The sequence below is a fragment of the Ctenopharyngodon idella genome, chromosome 18 (genome assembly GCF_019924925.1).
Source record: "Ctenopharyngodon idella isolate HZGC_01 chromosome 18, HZGC01, whole genome shotgun sequence".
Taxonomy (NCBI): domain Eukaryota; kingdom Metazoa; phylum Chordata; class Actinopteri; order Cypriniformes; family Xenocyprididae; genus Ctenopharyngodon; species Ctenopharyngodon idella.
In genome coordinates, this window is record NC_067237.1 from 13,640,095 (window position 1) to 13,659,579 (window position 19,485).

At 35.3% G+C, this 19,485-nt stretch overlaps 1 protein-coding gene across 2 annotated transcripts in view; it reads left to right on the forward strand.

Moving 5' to 3' along the window:
* The window catches only part of LOC127500225 (potassium/sodium hyperpolarization-activated cyclic nucleotide-gated channel 4-like), an 89,982-nt gene that overhangs the window by 19,798 nt on the left and 50,699 nt on the right, over positions 1 to 19,485 (forward strand). The window contains exons 1-2 of one of the 2 annotated variants that reach the window (XM_051871210.1): positions 4,662 to 4,738; positions 11,523 to 11,946. In XM_051871210.1, the coding sequence (XP_051727170.1) occupies positions 4,722 to 4,738; positions 11,523 to 11,946 (441 nt within the window). In that variant the 5' untranslated portion in view covers positions 4,662 to 4,721. Of the gene's footprint in view, positions 1 to 4,661; positions 4,739 to 11,522; positions 11,947 to 19,485 lie in introns of those variants that run through there. The other variant, XM_051871209.1, reaches the window with a different exon arrangement.

The following is a 19,485-nucleotide window of genomic DNA, read 5'->3' on the forward strand; positions in this document are numbered from 1 at the left end:
TGAGTAATTGCTGACTTTCAGAAGTTTCAGAGGGGGTGTACTCATTTATGCTGTGCACTGTACATGAACGTACACAGTATTTAATGTGTCGTTGTGCTGCATTGAATGTAGGCATTGCAATTGACCATATGCACAGAACTTTCTTAAGAACTTCCGCAATAATATAAACCAGCAGGAAAAGTTCCGGTGAGATGTCACTTGTTGATGTCTCAGTATCTTCAATGTCCTGAGGTAGCTTTAACAGCATCAATAGTGTAATACTTAGTTTATAATCAGAATATAATCACTTAAATAGTCAAGCATAGTGCTAATTTAGTTATTCAAACGTAAGACGACATAAAAAAAGATGAGTCTCAGTGTTCCTCCTCAGCAAAATTAAATTCGACCACCAGTTTTCACACTTTTGTGTGGGAAAAAAGCGTCAACACACTGTAAATTAAAGATTTATTGTGCACTTTAGTTAGATTCATTGACTAAAATGTGAGTTTTCACAAGTGTGCTGAACTAACAGCTTCTGATTATAAAGGGAGAGCGCGGTGCTCGCTTTCTGTGTAATTCATTCACAAGAAAAGTTATTGTTTTCCATGAGATTTTGTGAATACTTCATACTTCACCTTGACAAAATGTATTTTTAAACCTAGTGATTTTATAATGTTTAATATGTATTCAAAAGCGAAACTGAGTGAAAAACTATTACAGGAAATGGCTAATATGAGCCAATAAATGCTCCTCTGCTGCCATCTGATGGTTATAATGGTTTTGTATTTTTTTAAATAAAAGTGTTTTCTATCAAATATTGGATTTCCTACATCTCTCTGTTTCTCTCTCTTTCTCTCTCTGGATCAGTTTGGCTGTAAGGGATCGAGCAGCTTTCATTCTGCTCTTTCCATTTGCTGATTACATCACCTGCTGCTGGGGGATAATGGTATGCGTCTAAGCAGGAGGTGACGGCGTGTGTTTGTGCCTGTACATTAGGTTACCTTCTCGTTAGGTGACGGTAGACAGTTTCCACTTCCACTATCCCTCTCTCTTTATCACACACACAGAAATACTCTCTTTACCAGCTCACATTCGTCTCATTTAGAGATAAACTGTCTCAGATACACTCTGGTGCTGTGGTTTTCCTCTACGTTCTGTCCATCTCACTCAGCGGCTGATATCTGTGATAGAAACAGAAATACACTCCAGCACAGATAACCAGCGATCCTAAAAGAGAGTGATGGAGAGAGAGACAGATTAAACGAGTACTGTGACTCTTCTCTGAAGGAGAAGCATACTTAGTTCTTTCGTTACATAACGACTGTAGAAAATTGTTATAAAGCACTGTTTTTACTGTATTATTTATATTATATTATTATTTTGTTATATTATTATTATTTGTTGTAAAATGCTTATCGTCTGTAATTTTACAGTGGTGTGAATGTTGTGATAGTAATATGCGAAGGAGCGGGTAAAATTTTATAGTTGTTGTTGCTGTAGATTTTAGTTCATAACGACTTGTTTGGGTCTGTTCCTCACACCCAGCTATCATATGAGTTCAGAAGACTTAAACTATGACCTGTTTTATGCTCATTTATGGTACTTTCATGATGCTTTAGTACTTTTTCATGGTTTATTTGTAAGAGTGTCCTTAAATTCCATTGTGTGTGTGTGTGTGTCTGTGAGTGTGTGTGTGTGTGTGTGTGTGTGCGTGTGTAAGTGTGTACCTGGTAAACCCTATGTTGTAAGGACCAAATGTCCCCTCAAGAATAGTAATACCAGTGATTTTTTTTTTTTACAAACCCGATTCCAAAAAAGTTGGGACACTGTACAAATTGTGAATAAAAATCTCATAAACTTATATTTTATTCACAATAGAATATAGATAACATATCAAATGTTGAAAGTGAGACATTTTGAAATGTCAAGCCAAATATTGGCTCATTTTGGATTTTATGAGAGCTACACATTCCAAAAAAGTTGGGACAGGTAGCAATAAGAGGCCGGAAAAGTTAAATGTACATATAAGGAACAGCTGGAGGACCAATTTGCAACTTATTAAGTCAATTGGCAACATGATTGGGTATAAAAAGAGCCTCTCAGAGTGGCAGTGTCTCTCAGAAGTCAAGATGGGCAGAGGATCACCAATTCCCCCAGTGCTGCGGCGAAAAATAGTGGAGCAATATCAGAAAGGAGTTTCTCAGAGAAAAATTGCAAAGAGTTTGAAGTTATCATCATCTACAGTGCATAATATCATCCAAAGATTCAGAGAATCTGGAACAATCTCTGTGCGTAAGGGTCAAGGCCGGAAAACCATACTGCATGTCCGTGATCTTCAGGCCCTTAGACGGCACTGCATCACATACAGGAATGCTACTGTAATGGAAATCACAACATGGGCTCAGGATTACTTCCAGAAAACATTCTCGGTGAACACAATCCACCGTGCCATTCGCCGTTGCCGGCTAAAACTCTATAGGTCAAAAAAGAAGCCATATCTAAACATGATCCAGAAGCGCAGGCGTTTTCTCTGGGCCAAGGCTCATTTAAAATGGACTGTGGCAAAGTGGAAAACTGTTTTGTGGTCAGACGAATCAAAATTTGAAGTTCTTTTTGAAAAACTGGGACGCCATGTCATCCGGACTAAAGAGGACAAGGACAACCTAAGTTGTTATCAGCGCTCAGTTCAGAAGCCTGCATCTCTGATGGTATGGGGTTGCATGAGTGCGTGTGGCATGGGCAGCTTACACATCTGGAAAGGCACCATCAATGCTGAAAGGTATATCCAAGTTCTAGAACAACATATGCTCCCATCCAGACGTCGTCTCTTTCAGGGAAGACCTTGCATTTTCCAACATGACAATGCCAGACCACATACTGCATCAATTACAACATCATGGCTGCGTAGAAGAAGGATCCGGGTACTGAAATGGCCAGCCTGCAGTCCAGATCTTTCACCCATAGAAAACATTTGGTGCATCATAAAGAGGAAGATGCGACAAAGAAGACCTAAGACAGTTGAGCAACTAGAAGCCTGTATTAGGCAAGAATGGGACAACATTCCTATTCCTAAACTTGAGCAACTTGTCTCCTCAGTCCCCAGACGTTTGCAGACTGTTATAAAAAGAAGAGGGGATGCCACACAGTGGTAAACATGGCCTTGTCCCAACTTTTTTGAGATGTGTTGATGCCATGAAATTTAAAATCAACTTATTTTTCCCTTAAAATGATACATTTTCTCAGTTTAAACATTGTTGTATTCTGAATAAAATATTGAAATTTGAAACTTCCACATCATTGCATTCCTTTTTTATTCACAATTGTACAGTGTCCCAACTCTTTTGGAATCGGGTTTGTACCTTGCCGGGACATTTTTTGGTCCCCACTTATAAATCATACTAAATCTTATGTGTGTGTGTGTGTGTGTGTGTGCATGGCAGTGGTGAGTTCTTCTAAAGTATGTACTTGGTTCCTCAGTGGGGTTAAGTGTAACTCAGAGAACATTATCCGTCCGCTGACAGACTCTTCAGCATTCAGTTTATCTGGTGAAGTGGGTTTGAACAGTAGCTGAAGTCCTGCGGTCCCAGTGCTGACGGGCAGAAGAAAGAATTCCAGCAAACAAGGCATCACGGATCCCTTTTACATGTGTGCAAACTATTTGTGCACCTAAACACTATTTCCTGGGGTTGCTTTTGCCTAAAATTGATGAATTGTCAAAATGTTCACACTTATCCTCATCATTTCTCTGCATGACTTCAAAAAGCAGTCCGTTTAATAGTAATGGCCAGAGAGAAGGTGGAAAAGTCAATTATCACAGTTTTTTGGTGCAAACAAACTTTACTAACATTGTAAGTGGATCTCAAGAAAAATAATTAACCAAATTAAATGAATCCTTATGAAGAGATCTCATTTGTGATTCCTATGGGGCGAGTCCTTGTGTCTACACACACACACACACACACACACACACACAGATGTGGCCATACTGTTCAGGGTGTCCTATAAGAGTTGAATCTCAGTGGATTGGACAGGGTGCGAGAGAAAAGACTAATTCAGACCGGCACAATATACTGCAGCTGTCTGATACCACATGATCTAACATCCGCTCTCTCTCTCTCTCTCTTTAATGTGTCATGAGTGTGTGTGTGTGTGTGTGTGTGTGTGGCCAGATGGCACATCCCCACTTCTGAGAGGGATTCTTCCAACAAACAACAAACTTGTGAGCCAACAACCACCTCAAAAACAAACAGCCGCCTCACAAACAAACACACAGCCAGAGCAAGAAAATGCATAATTCATGAGGACGCTGCTTATAATTCATGTTCATAAATGAGCTGCTTCAGTCGGGCCGTCAGAGACTGAAATAACACACCATTCAGAGCTACAGTGTGTGGGTGGTTGCCAGGGTGTTGCTATGGGGTTGCTTGGGTGTTTATTGGATTAATTGTTTATTGTAGTGAATATAACAAAAAAACTGTATAAGTGTTGAACAGTAACGGGATGAAACACACTCTCTCATATTCATTCATTCACATTCATTCTCCTCTCGTGCAGCCATGACTCCTGCGTGTTTTTCCATGATGACAGCCAGCTGGAGTGTGTGTGTGTCTGTGTGTGTGGAGAGAGAGAGAGAGGCTTATCTTGTAGCTGAAGGCACTCAAAAGGTGAAAACATGTCATGGACGTCCTCTCAGAAAAACAGGACTCTCTCTCTCTTTCTCCGCAGTGGATGAGGGAAAGGTCATGGAGGTTCATCTCAGGTGTGTGTGTGTGTGTGTGTGTGGACATTACTTCTTTTCTCTTTCTGCTAATGGATATTTTCCTCCATCCATCTGCTGTTCTGTCCTTCTTTGCATTTTAAACAAATATTCCCAAAACTAAACGGGAGAATCTCAGGGAAACACGTCTGGGTCACATTTCATCTCTCAAAATAGAACATTATTTTTTCACAATTAATTAAATTAATTGGCATTTTTCTCATTAACATTCAAAGGTTTGTAATCAGTAAGATTTCTAAAGGTTTCTGAAATAAGTCTCTTCTGCTCATCAAGGCTTAATTTATGTGATCAAAAATACTGTAAAATGTGAATTATTATTACCATTTAAAATAACTGTTTTCTGTGTAAATATATAGTAAAATGTAATTTATTCCTGTGATCAAAGCTGAATTTATTTGATTAAAAATACAGTAAAAATTATACAATATTATTATAATTTAATACAGCTGTTTTCTATGTGAATATACTGTAAAATGTAATTTATATCTGTGATCAAAGCTGAATTTATTTGATTAAAAATACTGTAAAAAATTGTAAAATATTATTATAATTTAATACAGCTGTTTTCTGTGTAAATATATAGTAAAATGTAATTTATTCCTGTGATCAAAGCTGAATTTATTTGATTAAAAATACAGTAAAAATCACAAAATATTACAATTTAAAACAGCTGTTTTCTATGTGAATATACTGTAAAAAATAATTTATTTATGTGATCAAAGCTGAATTTATTTGATTAAAAATACTGCAAAAAATTTTAAAATATTATTATAATTTAAAACAGCTGTTTTCTGTGTAAATATATAGTAAAGTGTAATTTATTCCTGTGATCAAAGCTGAATTTTCAGCATCATTACTCCAGTCTTCAGTGTCACATGATCCTTCAGAAATCATTCTGATATGATGATTTGCTGCTCAAGAAACATTTATGATTATTATCAATGTTGAAAACAGATGTGCTGCTTCATATTTTTGTTTTCAGGAAAGTGTAAAAGAACAGCATTTATTTGAAATAGAATCTTTTATAACATTATAAATGTCTTTACTGCCACTTTTGATCAGTTTAATGCATCCTTCAGTATCAATATATTTAAAATAATAAAATTTACTGATCCAAAGCTTTTGAGTGGTACCGTAATATAGTATAAATTAAAGATGAGTAAATGCTTGACAATTTAAATTCCATTTTTTCGGCATTATGTGTGGGTAAATGTGTTGAATTGTCATGAAAATGTCACCATGCAAAAAAATCTTAATGAATTAATAGACTTCATGTTCTTTAAAGGTGAAGTATGTAATTTGTAAATGTAAAATAATTCCTCCAATCACAATTTTGGCTATTTCCCCCTCTAAAAAAAGCATAAACACTGCCCTCGTGGTGCTTTCCAAACACTGATCTTTCCAGGAAACCTTCTGTAATTATGTTTGGTTGTGCTAGTTTTACAGTACAAACTTCACCTTTGCAATTTCCTTTGATTGTGCATGTTCTTGACAGGATTTACTCGAGCACTTTCTCTGTGTCTGTGTTCCTCCTGTCGTGCTGTTGTCTTCTCTCTCTCTTGTTTTCTTCTTCTCTCTGGATGTGTGGGGAATTCATAGTCTAACGTCAGAGAAACGCTGTGTGCCGCGAGAGAGAGCGAAACCACTGTAAATACTGGATGGAGTCTATTTCTGTCTCAGAACATGAGATTGACTGTTAAATGCACACGTACGCAAACACACACACACACACACACACACACACTGTATTTATAGAGCATGTTGGGGTTTCTATCCATAAAAAATATGCTCCTTCACAACACAACATTCACATACATGTACAAACATCTAGAACATGAACACAAATGTTTCTAGAAATTACATCAGTAACATAAGAGCAGAAGTTCATCACTAAAATAAGACCCGCCTTAAAACTTTGATTTAGAGAATTCATGTTCATGCTTTAACAAGCTTCACATTGAAAATAACAATTAAAATTGTCAATCATTTTGCACAATTACATCTTTGAAAAGCAGTCTGGTGCTGATTATACTGAAGTGTTATTTTAGCATTATTTGCTTTAAATACTCTACTATTATAGTATTGTCGTGTGATTTTATCAATTTTTGTAATATTTATCTCTAATTTATTTTTATTTCAGTTTTAGTAATAATAGTACTTAAACATTTATTTCTGTTCATTATTTTTTTCATTTAAGTTTTTCATCTAATATGTTTTATTTCATTTTAAAACACTCTGAATGCTGGGTTAAAAACAACCCAAGTTGGGTTAAAAATGGACAAAACCCAGCGTTTAGGTTGTTTTAACCCAGTAGTTGGGTTAAATGTTTGATCAACCTGCTGGGTAGTTTTATTTAACTGAACTATTGTTTAAAAATGACTATATGTCTGGCTTAAAATGAACCCAAAATAGGTTGTAAATTAAAAATCAGACACATAATAATTACTAGAGGCAACAATAATAATCAAAAGGTGAACATTTATTAATAATCAATTTAATAAACAGTTGCCAACGGGTTGAAGGTCCAAATGTCAGTTTCAGTGCAGCTTCAAAGAGCTCTACATGATCCCAGACGAGGAATAAGAGTCTTATCTAGAGAAACCATCGGACATTTTCTAAAAAAATAAAATTTATATACTTTTTAACCACAAATGCTCATCTTGCACTGCAAGACGCATTACGTAATCATGTTGGAAAGGTCACGCGTGACGTAGGCAGAAGTACCGATCCAGTGTTTACAAAGCAAACGTACAAAGACTAAGTCAAACGACCTTTACAAAAAAAAAGGTAAAACAACGACGTCGGACGATTTTGAAGTTGGAGGAGAAAATGAGAGTTTTTCGCCCTACCGCGGTACTTCCGCCTACGTCACGCGTGACCTTTCAACATGATTACGTAATACGTGGCGCATCGCACAGTAGTGCAAGACGAGCATTTGTGGTTAAAAAGTATATAAATGTTTATTTTTTTTTAGAAAATGTCTGATGGTTTCTCTAGATAAGACTCTTATTCCTCGTTGAAGCTGCACTGAAACTGACATTTGGACCTTCAACCCGTTGAACCCCAGTGAAGTCCACTATATGGAGAAAAATCCTGGAATGTTTTCCTCAAAAACCTTCATTTCTTTTCCACTGAAGAAAGAAAGACATGAACATCTTGGATGACATGGGGGTGAGTAAATTATCAGGAAATTTGAATTCTGAAGTGAACTAATCCTTTAAAGACCAGATAACTTTGAACGAATGTTCTATTAACGTTACAAGAAGAAGGTTTGTTTATAACGTTGAGAGAACGTTGCCAGAACGTTCTGAGAATGTTCTCTGTTAGCTGGGATTACATCATCAGGTCCAGATGACCTAGTTAAAGCTGTCAACACGACCAGAGACACAAAAGTAGACTGGCAGAAAATGGCAAATGTCGATTACACATTAGCTAGTGTGTGTGTGTGTGTGTGTGCTGGGGAATACTGAGGTTGAAGAACAAATGTTGCGAGTGTTGAATGTGCCGTTCCTGTGATGTACGTGACGTTCTCCTGGGTTTTAAACCTCAGCGAACAATGTCAGAAACATCACACTAAATATAACACACACCCTGACAGCAATGCGAACCGCCGGATTCCCTCGCTACTTTGAAGAATTCCAATTACTGTCAGTGTTTTCAGTGTGTGTGTGTGTGTGTGTGTGTGTGTGTGTGTGTGTGTGTGTACACAGCTCAGTCATCACAGACAGTTGTGTGTGTGTGTGTGTGTGTGTGTGTGTGTGTGTGTGTGTGTGTGTAATTTCCACTGTAATTAGAGTTTATTCAGTATGTCGTGATTCATCCACAAATTGCTTAAAGAAACAATAAATAAACTATATTGAACAGTGGGTGTTTGAATTTCAGAGGAAAATCTCCACAGATACGAGCGAATCGAACCGCTTTGGCTTTAAATTGGCTTTCAAACCGACGATGGATTTTTATGGGCTGCCTAAACTTGGGAGGGTAAATCAAGCAGAACCAGACAAACCGTTCACAACACTGACCTTCTCTCTCTATGCAATCTATAGAGGCGTGAGGATATATCGCCCAACAACAGAGCCAATCTAGATTCAATTACCAACTGGGCCAAGAGGGCAATTTATAACTAAACACACACACACACACACACACAGGTGTGGACGCTCCTGAGGATGGGAGAGGTCGCGCTGCATGCATTAAACTCCGGTGTTTACCGTGGAGAACGATGAGGAATTCAGCGTCATGACTTTCTGAACATAATTCATCGCTGAAATCTCAAGTGCATCTCGCTTACGATTCATAAGCTGAAATCCACAGCGAACGGAATTTGAATTTATTGCCGAAATGAATTTTCTAAGTCACAAAGGTGTGTGCGTGCATTTGCATTCTGAATAATTATGCATCATCATGAGCATGTGATTTATGTGAGCTCATGAAAAACTGCTGTTTTTCCTCAGTGTTTTGTCTTGTTTTCCAGTACAAATGTGTAAACATTCTTAAATCAAGATGCAAAATGGCAAAAGAAAACAATATCTGCCAGTGGGGTCTGAAAACAAACCTTTTTCTTTCTTGTTTTAAAGGATTAGTTCACTTCAGAATTAAAACTTCCTGATAATTTACTCATCCCCATGTCAGATGTTCATGTCTTTCTTTCATCAGTCGAAAAAAAAAGGTTTTTGAGGAAAACATTCCAGGATTTTTCTCCATATAGTGGACTTCACTGGGGTTCAACGGGTTGAAGGTCCAAATGTCAGTTTCAGTGCAGCTTCAAAGAGCTCTACATGATCCCAGACGAGGAATAAGGGTCTTATCTAGAGAAACCATCGGCCATTTTCTAAAAAAAAGTAAAAATTATATACTTTTTAACCACAAATGCTCATCTTGCACTGCTCTGCGATAATGCATTACGTTGAAAGGTCACGCGTAGGAAGTACCGCGGTAGGGCGAAAAACTCCATCTCATTTTCTCCTCCAACTTCAAAATCGTTGGACGTTGTTGTTTTACCTTTTTTTATAAAGGGCGTTTGACTCAGTCTTTGCACGTTCACTTTGTAGACACTTGAAGTCCGTCACGCGTGACCTTTCCAACATGATTACGTCATGCGTGGAGCATCACAGAGCAGTGCAAGATGAGCATTTGTGGTTAAAAAGTATATAATTTTTATGTTTTTTAGAAAATGTCTGATGGTTTCACTAAATAAGACTCTCATTCCTCATCTGGGATCGTGTAGAGCTCTTTGAAGCTGCACTGAAACTGACATTTGGACCTTCAACCCGTTGAACCCCAGTGAAGTCCACTATATGGAGAAAAATCCTGGAATGTTTTCCTCAAAACTTTCATTTCTTTTCCAGTGAAGAAACATGAACATCTTGGATGACATGGGGGTGAGGAAATTATCAGGAAATTTTAATTCAGAAGTGAACTAATCCTTGATGCACAAACCTAATTTTCATAAGTCATTTTGTTTCTCCAGTAAATGCATCTTGATTTAAGAATGTTTAGATATTTGTACTGGAAAACAAGACAAAAATACTGAGGAAGGACAAGGTCATGATGGTACACCAGTTTGAGCAATGCTAAAACCAGCATGAAAGCATCCAAAACATACTTAATACTGCGAACAAGAAATTGAATCTTCTTAACTGGTGAAATCTGTTCTTAACCTGCTCAACAGACTAGCTGATCAAGGCATTTTTTTTCCCACAATGCTTTAGACGCATACACTTTGCTGCATGTATGTAATTAAATGGCCACATGCTCATGTGTTTTATGTACAGAACAAGATGCAGTGTAGATGTTTCTGCTGATAGTTTGTGTACAAAAGACTAAAGTTATGCTGCCTTTCAGCTACTTTGAGAAAACACTGGGCTTAGATTAAGCCAGGATTAGGCTTTAGTTCAATTAGACCATTAAAGTAGCTTTTATAAAAGTGCCTGGAGTGTATCTTGACACAAAACAGTGGCACTGTCATATTATAAGATGTGTTAATGCAAGTTGCTTTCAGTTAAGACAACTCAAACATGCATCAAAGTTCAATGCAAAGGGAGATATTTACTTTTACAGAAATCTCTGTTTAAGGACTACAACAAACAGCTGGTAGGGACTACAACAAGCTTCTTCCTAAAATTTACATAAACCCCACCCCCAAGAACACGCATTAAAGGGGGTGAGGCCATGTTGGGCTGCTTTAGAGTGTTGTTGACATGCCGTCATTTTACGCCGGACTGCTTCACAAACGAGGGTCAATTCAACAAAAAAAGGATTAACATGACGGCACATGCTAGTGGATGAGTTGAATCAACTCCACAGCAACTACATAAATTTATCCACTAACCATTCACAAACGTCTAAAAGTTGTAACTTCTTCCTGAGTCTCTCCATCAGTGTCGACTCCGGTTTGAACAATGTAAGGCTGAACACCGTCGTCATTTTGTCTGCGTGAGATTCTCCAGCTTTGTTGATGTTGAGCAACTGAAGCGAGCTGTTAAAGCTCCGCCCTCTTCTGGAAAGGGGGCCGGGAGCAGCAGCTCATTTGCATTTAAAGGGACACACACAAAAACGGCGTGTTTTTGCTCACACCCAAATAGGGGCAAATTTGACAAGCTATAATAAATTATATATGATCTATATTATACACATTTTTTAGAATTTATATGCATCTTGGCGTTTCCATCCAGCGTTTTTTTTATGCGATATCCCAAAATGCCCATAAAAATAGATGTATGGAAACATAGCTATTGTTAAACTTCTCACTGTCGTTCTCCTCCAGGTTTTACTGGGATCTCACCATGCTGCTCCTGATGGTGGGAAATCTAATCATCATTCCCGTGGGCATCACCTTCTTCAAAGACGAGCACACGCCGCCGTGGATCGTCTTCAACGTGGTTTCCGACACCTTCTTCCTCATGGACCTGGTGCTGAACTTCCGCACGGGAATCGTGAAGGAGGACAACGCGGAGATCATTCTGGACCCTCAGCAGATCAAGATCAAATATCTGCGCTCCTGGTTCGTGGTGGACTTCATCTCCTCCATCCCCGTGGACTACATCTTCCTCATTGTGGAGACACGCATCGATTCGGATTTCTACAAGACGGCGCGCGCTCTGCGGATCGTACGCTTCACGAAGATCCTCAGTCTGCTGCGGCTGCTGCGGCTCTCGCGGCTCATACGCTACATTCACCAGTGGGAGGAGGTGAGTGGACGTTTGAGGGTTTGTGACAGCGTTCACCGCTCCGATGTGTGGTGATAATGTGATCCAGGGGGATTTGCACAGCTGTGCTCTGAGGAAAATATTATCGCTGTTTCAGAGGTAAAGAGGGTCAATGGAGTTGTCAGATATAGTTCAGCCAAAATAGTTTCTGTCATTGTTTACTCACTCTTGACATCGTTTAAATTTTATGCCAATCAGTACGTTTATATGCACTTTAAATGCATCATGAAAAAATTATATTCCGATTGCAGCCATTTTCTAATGCAGTTTATACGTTTATATGATTTACACGTTTCCTCGCTGTTATTTTCCGGGAGATTCGAGATGCTGCCGTTGGTTGTACAGTATGATCAGTTATTCGTTTTAATATTACTTTTTCACTATAATTTAATTAGAACATTTCTTACCTTCAAAAATGCCAGACAACATTGTTACGAAAATTATTAATAATATTAATTATTATTATTATTAATAATAATCTTTATTTTATTGTTTTATATTTATTAAAAATATATATAATAATAATAACAATTATTATTATTTAAATTAATGTACATTTATTATAATAATTCTATAAATTAATATACTCATAAATTAATACACTATAAATTAAAATTATTAATAATAATAATAAATGTTATTATTATTATTATTATTATTGTTGTTATTAGTAGTAGTATATTTATTGTATATTAAATTATAATTACAATCATGATAATTATTATTATTAATATTAATGTACATTTATTATAATAATTCATTAAAATAATATAATCAGTAACTTAATTAGGACTCGAACACTTCTCATCTTCAAAAATGCCAGACAGCACTGCCACAAAAATTAATAATAATAATAATTGCTATGATTATTATTATTAGTTGTAGTAGTAGTAGTAGTATATTTATTATATATTTAATTATAATTATAATCATTATTATTGTTAATATTAATATTAATGTACATTTATTATAATAATTCATTCAAATAATGAATTTTTTTTAACATAATTAGGACTCGAACACTTCTCAACTTCAAAAATGCCAGACAACACTGCCACAAAAATGAATAATAATAATAATAATATTAATAATAATAATAATTGTTATTATTATTAATAGTAGTAGTAGTAGTAGTATTTGTATTGTATATTTAATTATAATTATGATCATTATTATTATTATTATTCATATTAATGTACATTTATTGTAATAATTATATAAAAATATTATTTAAATTTTTTATTATTTTAAATTTATTAAAAATGTATAATAATCAGCCCCTCCAGGATTTCACAGGACTTTTTTTCTGATTTTTGCGGCCTAAAATGACTGAATTTGCGGCGGCTTTTCTCAAAATTTGTGTTGACCGGTGCCATTAAAGGATTAGTTTGCTTTCAAATGAAAATTACCTCAAGCTTTACTCACCCTCAAGCCATCTTCTATGATTTACTTCTTTCTGATGAACGCAATCGGAGAAATATTAATAAATATCCTGACGCATCCGAGCTTTATAATGGCAGTGAACAGGGGTCACTAGTATGAGCTGAAGAAAGTGTCTCCATCTACATCCATCCATCATAAACACACTCCACACGGCTCCAGGGGTTAATAAAGAGTAAAGCTTGGGGTAATTTTCATTTGAAAGTGAACAGATCCTTTAACCTTTGAGATCTCTGATGTTTGACTGCAGACGTTTGATTTAATGTCTTGACAAACATGAGCATAGTTTGAGTGAGATTTGCTCTCCGTTCAATCTGGTTGTGTTGTAGAAGCGCTTGAGATACAGAAGAGATCTCATTAGACACTGAATCCAGTTTGTTCTCTGCAGAAATCACAGGCTGGATGCAGCATATGTTACACCACTCTCATTACAGTCATGGAGGTTTGGCAGAAATCGAAGTGTTGAGTCTTACACGTATCAATTAATGAATATTTCAAAGTAGAGTGCTAACATTAGCCTGTAATTTTCTCTCATCCTCTTGAGGATTGGTTTGGATGGTGATTACAGCGATGATTAGCAGCGCTCCTCTCTCTCTCTCTCTCTCTGCGTCGGCAGGTGAACGGGTGAACAGGGTCTCAGAGGTGAGAAGTGAAGCCGTAGATCGCAGCTGGTGCCTCATTTAGTCGGCCGCGTTCGCTCTCATGACAGCATGTCATGCGTTTCTCCATAGCAGCGCGCCGCAAACTGAACGGATGCTATTGGAAGTGTGCAAAACATGTTAGAAATGCAAGAGGCATGAGAAAGACGCAATTACATTAACAAATCCTGAGACTCGTTTCAGAACAGCATTTGTGAAGCTGACGTTTACAGAATGGTATATAGTGATATATGTTTGATATTCAATATCTTCCTTCAGTTACTCTGAGCAATATAGCAGATATTTATGAAATAATAATAATAATAATAATATAATTAGGATCACAATCATGCATTTTGTGCTGACGATTAACTGTCATACAAATAATTTAGATTAACATTTTAATTCTGTTTGTTAAAAGCCTAATATGATAGTTTAATATGATAATTATTATATAATATAATAAAAATTTATTAATAATGATTATACTAATAAAATAAAATAATAGTTATAATAAAATAGGCCCATATGATTTACTTAAAAAATGAATAATTATATGATTATTTATAATATAATATAATGTAATTATATACTATAATAAAAATGCATTTATAATAATAATAATTATAATAATAATAAAATAATAATTATAATAAAAGAGGCCCATATGAGTTACTTATAAACATTAATAATTATATAATTATTTATAATATAATATAATATATAATAAAAATGTAATAATAATAATAATAATAATAATACAAATGATAAAATAATAATTATAATAAAATAAGCCCTTATGATTTATTTCAAAAAGTAATATAATATAATATAATATAATATAATATAATATAATAATTATATACTAAAATAAAATGCATTACTACTACTACTACTACTACTAATAATAATAATAATAATAATAATAATTATAAAATAGGCCATTATGATTTGCTTAAAAATGAATAATTATATAATTATTTATAATATAATATAATATAATATAATATAATATAATATAATTATATACTATAATAAAAATGCATTTATAATAATAATTGTAATAATAATAAAATAATAATTATAATAAAATAAGCCCATATGATTTATTTCAAAAAGTAATAATATAATATAATATAATATAATGCAGTCTGATTAAACCCTCAAACCTTCATTTTGTATGAAGGTTTGAGGGTTTAATCAGACCTTTGACTATCTTTGTGTATTTTATAACAGTGTATTTTTATAACTTATATAATTTTTTTATTCTTTGGCAAAATGTGATTGAAATCGTGTGACAGGCCTAAATATAATATAATTATAATTGTGGTGTTCACAGAGCTGCTTGTTGAAAAATGTTCACAGATGTCCTGGTGTGGCTTTTTAAAAATGTTTTAGCGTATATTTGTGTTCATGTAGTGAATGGTGATTGAACATGGTGAATGACTTTATTATTTTAACTTGATTTTGACTGTATTTTAGAAAATCATACCCAAAAGCTTCTGCACCTGTTTGTGATGGAGGATAGTGAAGTCAGAGGAACAGATGAAACTAACTGAACTGGAGAAGTAGAGATGGTGTAGTTAGTTTCTGTTTGATAAGAGTGCTGTAATGTGTGTCAGAAAGAGAGCAGACCTCGATGAGACGGAAATAGAAGTCCATCACATTAAAAGTGTCATTTTTAAAGGAATAGTCCCTGCTTTTACATTAGTTTAATAGTGTCATGAATACTGATCATGATTTGATTTAGAACAGCTATTTTTGCCACTGAATGTTTAAGAGTAAAAAAGAGTCACTACTGGGATACACTACTGTTCAAAATTTGAAAAAATTCATACTTTTATTAAGCAAGGACAAATTACATTAATCAAAAGTGACATATAATATAATCTTATAAAATATAATATGAAAAATATAATTTATAACTGTCAATTCTGACTTTATAACTCACAATTCTGATTTTATAACTTGCAATTCTGACTTTATCTCACAATTCTGACTTTATATCACAATTCTGACTTTGTTTCACAATTCTGACTTTATAACTCGCAATTCTGACTTACATCTCGCAATTCTGACTTTATAACTTGCAATTCTGACTTTGTTTCACAATTCTGACTTTGTATCTCGCAATTCTGACTTTATATCTCACAATCCCGACTTTATAACTTGCAATTCTGACTTTATCTCGCAATTCTGACTTTATAACTTGCAATTCTGACTTTATATCTCACAATCCCGACTTTATAACTTGCAATTCTGACTTTATAACTCGCAATTCTGACTTTAAATCTCGTAATTCTGACTTTATATCTCACAATTCTGACTTTATATCTCGCAATTCTGACTTTATCTCTCGCAATTCTGACTTTATAACTCGCAATTCTGACTTTATATCTCACAATTCTGACTTTATATCTCGTAATTCTGACTTTATGTCTTACAATTCTGACTTTATGTCTTACAATTCTGACTTTATAACTCGCAATTCTGACTTTATAACTCGCAATTCTGACTTTATATCACGCAATTCTGACTTTATATCTCGCAATTCTGACTTTATAACTCGCAATTCTGACTTTATATCTCACAATTCTGACTTTATATCTCGTAATTCTGACTTTATGTCTTACAATTCTGACTTTATGTCTTACAATTCTGACTTTATAACTCGCAATTCTGACTTTATAACTCGCAATTCTGACTTTATATCACGCAATTCTGACTTTATATCTCGCAATTCTGACTTTATATCTCACAATTCTGACTTTATATCTCGCAATTCTGACTTTATATCTCACAATTCTGACTTTATAACTCGCAATTCTGACTTTATAACTCGCAATTCTGACTTTATATCTCACAATTCTGACTTTATATCTCGCAATTCTGACTTTATATCTCACAATTCTGACTTTATAACTCGCAATTCTGACTTTATAACTCGCAATTCTGACTTTATATCTCGCAATTCTGACTTTATATCTCGCAATTCTGACTTTATAACTCGCAATTCTGACTTTATATCTCACAATTCTGACTTTATATCTCGCAATTCTGACTTTATAACTCGCAATTCTGACTTTATATCTCACAATTCTGACTTTGTATCTCGCAATTCTGACTTTATATCTCACAATTCTGACTTTATATCTCACAATTCTGACTTTATATCTCACAATTCTGACTTTATAACTCACAATTCTGACTTTATATTTCGCAATTCTGACTTTATCTCGCAATTCTGACTTTATAACTCGCAATTCTGACTTTGTCTCACAATTCTGACTTTATATCTCACAATTCTGACTTTATAACTTGAAATTTCGACTTTATAACTTGCAATTCTGACTTTATCTCACAATTCTGACTTTATATCACAATTCCGACTTTGTTTCACAATTCTGACTTTATGTCTCACAATTTTGACTTTATAACTTGAAATTGACTTTATATTTCACAATTCTGACTTTATATCACAATTCTGACTTTGTCTCACAATTCTGACTTTATGTCTCACAATTTTGACTTTATAACTTGAAATTCTGACTTTATATCACAATTCTGACTTCATCTCACAGTTCTGACTTTATATCACAATTCCGACTTTGTTTCACAATTCTGACTTTATACCTTGAAATTCTGACTTTATATCATGCAATTCTGTGAAAAAGAGTAAGAATTGAGATAAAAATTACCTTTTTTATTTTTAATTTTTTTTTTTATTGAAACAAGCTTCCAAAGTTTTCAACATTGATAATAATCATAAATGTTTCTTGATCATCAAATCATTATATTAGAATGATTTCTGAAGGATCATGTGACACTGAAGACTGGAGTAATGATGCTGAAAATTCAGCTTTGATCACAGGAATAAATTACACTTTAAAATATATTCACTTAGAAAACAGCTATATTAAATTGTAATAATATTTAACATTTTTACTGCAGTTTTGATCAAATAAATGCAGTCTTGGAGCAGTCCTTCAGAAACATACATATGGTACAAAATGCACTGAAACTATTTGAATGTTATGTACTGTTTAAGTTGACACAAGGAAAGCGAACTTTTTGATTCTGATTATCTCAATCAAATACATGCTCTTATCAGTAGCTCTAGCTCGGTCGTAACGTCTCCTTCCGGACAGTTTCCTCAAGGAAGTCTCTCTTCTGTGAGTGAATCCAGTTAGTCAGCATGTTATTAAATCAAACTCAAATGAAGCCTTAATGACGCACTCCTGCGATCAGCAGATGCTCGGGATGGTGCCCTCTCGCTGAGACGGCCATCAAAACAAAGGGGTGTTTTCAGGCCATCACTGAGAGTTTTAATGAAGTGGTGTTTTTAAGAGCTGAAGCACCCCCTTTTGGCCGATATTACGCTAATGACAAAGCTTAATCACTCTCTTTGCGTGCACGGGACGGCTCTGAGCACTTCTCAACGGCAAGAGTTTGCGCAAGCAACATTAGCATGGACCATCTGTGTTTGTTTATTGAGTGAAGGCAGGGAGTCCGTCTCTATTAATATCGGCATCTGGGATTGTTCTGATTTACGGCTCGTGTCGCTTCGATTGGATGTTCCGTAACATCCAATATGGTGCATAGGTCCCTGAGGTTCTTCAGTGGTGGATGCAAGAGGTTTTCCTGCTTCTGACTGCTAAAACACAAATATAACAGTTCTAGTCTGGTTTGGATCACACACCTGACACCTAGGTTGAGATAAAGTCTGCAGGAGGAGGTAAACACTGGGTTTAGTGTCATATTAAGGGATGTAAGAAGGTTTAGCAACATAAAAGGCAAATGTGCAAATGCACACAGCAGGTGGGCTCTAAAACCATGTAAATAAAGAATCTACAAACACCCTCAGCTTTGCATGGCAGGTTTCTGAACATCTCTTAGGCTGGATGGCATACTATGAACTACAGCAGAGGTCGACCAATAGTGGATTTTACAGAGAATGATAACTTGGTTGGATGATGCTAGCTGATAACCGATTAATCAACTGATGGATACTGAATAAAACCAACATAACACATAAAATAGCACACTTTTTTAGCTTTAGTTAGTATGTAATGTTGCTGTTTGAGCATAAACAACATCTGCAAAGTTACGACGCTCAAAGTTCAATGCAAAGGGAGATATTTTCTTTTACAGAAATCGCTTTTTAAGGACTACAACAAATGGCTGGTAGGGACTACAACAAGCTTCTTCCTGGGTTAGTGACATCACAAACCCTAAACCCCGCCCCTGTGAACACACAACAAAGGAGGTGAGGCCATGTTGAGCTGCTTTAGAGAAGAGGAAGAGTTGTTGTAGTAGAGTGTTGTTGACATGCCCTCATTTTACGCCAAACAAACGCTGGATTTGCACAAAAGATTAACATGACGGCACATGCTAGTCGATGAGTTGAATCAACTCCACAGCAACTACATAAATTTATCCACTA